Source organism: Bactrocera tryoni, unplaced genomic scaffold (assembly GCF_016617805.1).
Source record: "Bactrocera tryoni isolate S06 unplaced genomic scaffold, CSIRO_BtryS06_freeze2 scaffold_223, whole genome shotgun sequence".
NCBI classification, from domain to species: Eukaryota; Metazoa; Arthropoda; class Insecta; order Diptera; family Tephritidae; genus Bactrocera; species Bactrocera tryoni.
Window position 1 is genome coordinate 14,411 of NW_024395948.1, and position 5,526 is coordinate 19,936.

General features: G+C 31.8%; 1 protein-coding gene across 1 annotated transcript; it reads right to left on the bottom strand.

Moving 5' to 3' along the window:
- Nucleotides 1–230: 230 nt before the first annotated feature.
- LOC120780189 lies at nucleotides 231–801 on the bottom strand. The gene is made up of 3 exons (XM_040112459.1): nucleotides 716–801; nucleotides 524–654; nucleotides 231–454 (listed from the first exon to the last, which is right to left on the bottom strand). Exons 1-3 carry the CDS (start codon nucleotides 799–801, stop codon nucleotides 231–233), a joined length of 441 nt encoding a protein of 146 aa, XP_039968393.1.
- Nucleotides 802–5,526: the final 4,725 nt, after the last annotated feature.

Below are 5,526 nucleotides of genomic sequence, written 5' to 3' on the forward strand. Positions count from 1 at the left end.
CGTTAAACATATATTATTAAACAGAAAATACTAATATTCATTAGTTTTTTTTTTATTTATTTAGAAATTGAAGTAATCGTTCATTTGTTTCTTTAGAATGATTTATATATTGTTCCATCATTTCGGTTTTTTTATTGTCGTTTTCAACCATTTTTTTTGTCAAGTCCTTAATTTCTTTGCTGGTTTCAATGGATTGCTGACTTGCTTTCTCGAGCTGTTTTTCAATTTGTTCAGATTTTGTTTAATATTATGCTCTGAAAATAATTCCTTCTTTTATTAATAGCATCACTCAGCTCTGGAGGCGGTACTGGTAGCGAAGAAGTATCGCTTGGCGACATCGGCATCGCTGAGGGCGATGGTAGGCAAACCGGTGATAACAATGGAGATGCAGCAACAAATGTAGAAGACGCAGCCGTTTCCACCGAAATTTGGAATGGTTCGGAGTTAGTAGAACCTTTTTAAAAATGTATATATGTATGTAAATATAAATAATATATTGAATTACACAACAAATGTTTCTTACTTTGAAATCTTTCCTCCGCTAAGCTCTCGGCGTTGTAGCTGACGTACGGCAACAGTACGGCTCTCATTTTATCATAAAGTGGCCACTGCGAGGGAGAACCGCCAGTTGACCCGACTACTGTCTTCTCTTTCCTGTAAAACATGATATATATGTAAAAACTCAATTTTTCCTTAATTTTATTTAGTTACATACCTATATCTCTGTGAAAGGTTATGAATTTTCGATTTTATTTCACTCGCCGTGAAATGCACACCTTGTTGCTGCAACTCCATTGCCATTTCCTCCACTATGTGGTTGTTTTTCCTAGGACCGCGAAAAGCACTTATTTTTCTCTGCCACAACTCAATTAGCAGGGCTTCTGCCCTATCACTCCAACAACTTCTTTTCTTATATTTTTGTTTTTCCATTTTTGAAATTAATATCAAGTGACAGCTGTATTTACATATATATAGAATGTAAACAAATATCAAGTGACAATTTAGGGCCGGCAAAATATGTCTTCCAAAATTCGATTATAATGAGTGGAATGTAAGTTTTCAAAAAGTTTTCAGCGAAAACTGTGTTTTCGTTTGACAGATTTTACATGGACGAAAACACAAGTTTTCGTGCGAAAACCAGTTTTTCCCACGAAAACATGTTTTCAATGTCGGTCCGAACATAGTATTAAAGTCCTTCTTTAATTCAGAACTAATTAAAAACTTTAATAGGATTGCTTCCAAATATATTCATTTGCAAGTTTTGTCACATTAGTAAACAGCTGATTCGAATATTGGTTTTGCGTACATAGGAACGAAGAGACGAAAATCCAAACAGATTCTGTGATACCATTGAAAATCAGATCTGTCAGAATTCTGACAGCTAAGCAATTTTGTCTGGGATACCACAATACCCCTGATATATTTTTTATATTTTTTTTTGTTTTGTTCGCTTTTGTCTATTGGTTGTACCTGCTTGTTGCTTATTAGCCCAAGGGTTATCACCGAAAAGTTGCAAGTAGGAATACTTTACTTCGTAAAAATTTTATTTTTCAAATAATGTTGCGGTGTGTTTGGAAACACAAAATAAGTCCGTAGGCAGGTACCATATCTTTTTCATGTTATTTTTGTACACACATACATATACATATACCGAAGTGCCTTTCTGTATATATATGTATATTTTTTGTTAAGAACAGTTGGGTTTTTTATAAGTAACTGTATGCCGAAATATTAGTAACTATGAATTAAAAATACGTACATATGTATATACGTGTATGCATAAAAACTTCAATTTTAAATTTAAATTGGACTGAAGTCACATTAATTTCTCTTTGTTTTTTTTTGTTAATTTTTGGCCGGCGTTATTGCTGTGAGTAACTGTCCTCCTCTCTGCTTTCGTACTGGATTTATATCCCGTGCTTAATGTTGATTGCTTTTTTCTTTCACTTAATTTTCATTAGATCGCGCCCGCTTTTAATTGTATGTGAGAATTGCGTTGTTGTGATTCAATGTGTTTCCCGCCCGTTTGTTATAATTTATTTGCACTGTTAATATGGAAGTATTTGCATATAAATATTTTGTTCTTTTGTATTTGTATGTTTTTTTTTTTTTGGTTAAGTACATTTCAAAGAGGCTCGAAGAACTATTTGTTTAATTATATTCCCTTTAGTTCACAATGATATCGGTAGCATACTCACTTGCACCTTGAATGTTTAATAAAAACGCAATATGCAATTTTTCCGAAAATAAGGAAATGACTATGTTTCACTTTCAAAAACGAATAATTATACTCGTATTTTTACTTTCATTTTTAAATTATTCTCCCTTATTTTGTATTCGTAATTGTTATTATTAACATTTTGGTTTTCACTTAACCTTAACACTTTTATTGGATGCAGCTTCAAACATATGCGGTTTTAAAATATTATTGAGCAATATTGCTTTAACCGGAGAACTTAAAACACAGAGAAGGTGCAATTATGTATGATGTTCGATTTGACGGCTAACAGAGCTGATAGAATTGTAGTAAGGAATTCACCATTGTCGCTGCTATTTAGCAGAAATGAGCACGTTTAATGGCAAAAATATATGTAAAACGACTGAATTCATGCGAGAATAAATAAAGAGAAATGCTTTGAAAAAAAGTATACAAATGTTCAATTCACAACCTGTCGTAAAGCATCGTAAAATCGTAAAATTATAAATTTTTGCACTTGTTTTTTTTATAATTTTACGATTTTACGATGCTTTACGACAGCTTGTGAATTGCTCAAAAGTCACACAGAGAATGTAAAAGAGCATTTTCTGAGTAACATATGCGTGATTATTTTGTATTATATGAACCATTGTTTTCCGAAAAATGATTAAAATTTTATTTTTTTTTTTTAAATCGGGAAAAATTAAATAAAAAATAATTTTGAATAAATTATTATTTCAAAAATTATATTAATTTTGACTATTGTAAAATGAAGATGTGCCAAGTGAACTTAAATGTGCTCATATAAACACGGCTTGGGTCATTCCTTTCATTTCTTCAAAAAAAATTAATGACCTTCATGAAATATGCATATTCGCATTATTTCGTTATCATTTCCATATTTGTACCAATAGAATTTCTATGGCATATAGATATATTATTTCTTTGGCACATTTGTTTGCGAAAGCAAATGCGAGCCACATACATATGTACATACATTCATAATAACAAGTGTCCCATGCATCTTTCGCATCTCCGTTGTCATGGTCAACCAATGGCCGAAAATGGCGTTTTGTCAAAGAGTCAATCTGTCGAAGCACTGACGCGACGACAAAACGCCACAACATTGCGATCCAAGCTGTGCCGAAAAAAATAAACGAATGGCCGCCGATTGTCACCGCTTCCCTTGCCCCTGTAACAGCTTTGGAGCCACGGACAAATATTTTAGAATTGACAAATATTGTAAATCGACAACAGCTATGTTGCCACTTTTCTCACTTCCTTCTTAGAACACACCCCAGAAAGGTATTCAATTTATGTTTTTAGCGTTTGCCATCGTCGCGAAAAGACTCTTGTTGGCAGAGGCATGCTCGGGGAGATGTAACGGCGTCTGTTTTATGAATGAAGCGAAGTCGCTTGTGGAATATGTGCCTGCGTTTATGAATGAAATCGTTTTTGATGTAAAATTTACTATAAGTGAGCTTCGCCATATTGACTTGCCATGCTTATGCTATTTGAGCAATTGTTGTTTTTGGAGAACAATGTTTCAATTTTTTGTTGGTGACATATTCACATGTGTGCATACATGCATATGTATGTTTGTATGTTTGTGCATTATTTGTTCGGCAATGGATACAAATATATGCACATATAAGTACATATGAATGTATGAACATGCAAATTAATGCGCACACATGTAAAACATATATTGATAAGTGATAAAATCATGGTTTGAATTTCTGAACGCGCACATGCGTATACATACATTCATATGAGCAGATAATAAGATTAATATGATATATTTATATATTGTTGTGATAAATTCAATTTCTATTAGTAAGAAACATAATACAAAAATATTTATTAGTATGGTATATTATGTAAAAATCAAATAAAATTATTAAATATACAAGTCCAGATTGACTGTAAATATTACTATGCATGAATTCATACAAAATTATACTCATATCATAATTATTTTTACATGCCAATATGGAAATGCCGACGGCAAAACACAAAAGCATAATAAGCGATTCTCAAGTTGAAAGCAAAAATTGAAGCATGCAAAACTAAATTCTTTACATTTGTTTGGGAGTGTAAACATGGGCATGCATACATATACATAGTTATGTCTCTTTATATTCTCTGTTGAGTATGTGGAGAACTGTTAAAAATGTTAACATTTCACAGCGTGAATTCTGCGCTTGTGAGGTGAATTCCTTACTATAAATCTAACAAATGTTCGCTGTCGAACCTGCACCTTCTCTATGCTTTAAGTTCTCTGCTTTAACAGACGTACCGATGACGAAAACCTTCGCGGTCACGGGTAAAAACGAAAAAGTGGCCCATTCCGATCTGACTAATCCTTTTCTATCGGTTGTGGGTGGTGAACAAAGCGAAGTGTTGGTGTGTAATGTGGTTGGTTATTGGTATGACGTGTAGTTCCCCGCCCGCCACGGCTAACCACTTTTCTCAAATATTTCAATACGTTTACACATTTTTTCTCTATACACTAAAACCAACGCACATGTTCGGGTTATTTTTTTGTATACCGAGATGTGATGAAAAAAATTATCTCATTTCTTAATTTGAATGAGTGCGAATGAGAAAACATAATTGTCAATAGTGCCGCAAAGAAAATCCCAAAAAGGGTAATAAAAAAACGATTGAAAGACGCATGTCATTCGCGCTCGTATAACAAGAAGGTAAGTAAATGAATTTTATTTGATTTTTTTTTAATAATTTGCAAATAATTACTTCTTGTTTTTATAGCATTGGAAATCAGGAAAACAGAATTAGAATTAGCAGCAGCAGCAAATAAAAATTGTTGTAGGGTTATTTATGCACATACGTCTTTTATGCGTTTTAGGCGGCCTGCACAATCCAATGTATTTAATATGTAAAAAACAAATGTTTGTTTTATATATTAAATGATCAGATAATATTAATCTTTTTTCAGATATTATTATCATATTATCATTATTAATCTTTCTTTTTCTTTTAGATATTACGAATTCAAGTTTATTATTCTTTATTTTCAGGTATTAATAATGTCTTTCTTTTAATAAATCTTTTTTCAGATGTTAACTTTTTTTAAATTAAATATATTTTTATTTACACAATGTTAGCGTTAATATTTTTAATTATAATAAATTTTATGTAAATATGTATGAAAAATTATAAAACTAATAATTTTAATTTTTTGTTGTTTTGTTTGAAATTTTAAGAAATTCTAAAAGTAGGAATTAAAAAATGCAACCCTGCATCAGCTGACGATTAGGGTAATTAGACCAGTTCAGCTGTACTTTTACATAAATAATTTATGCGAC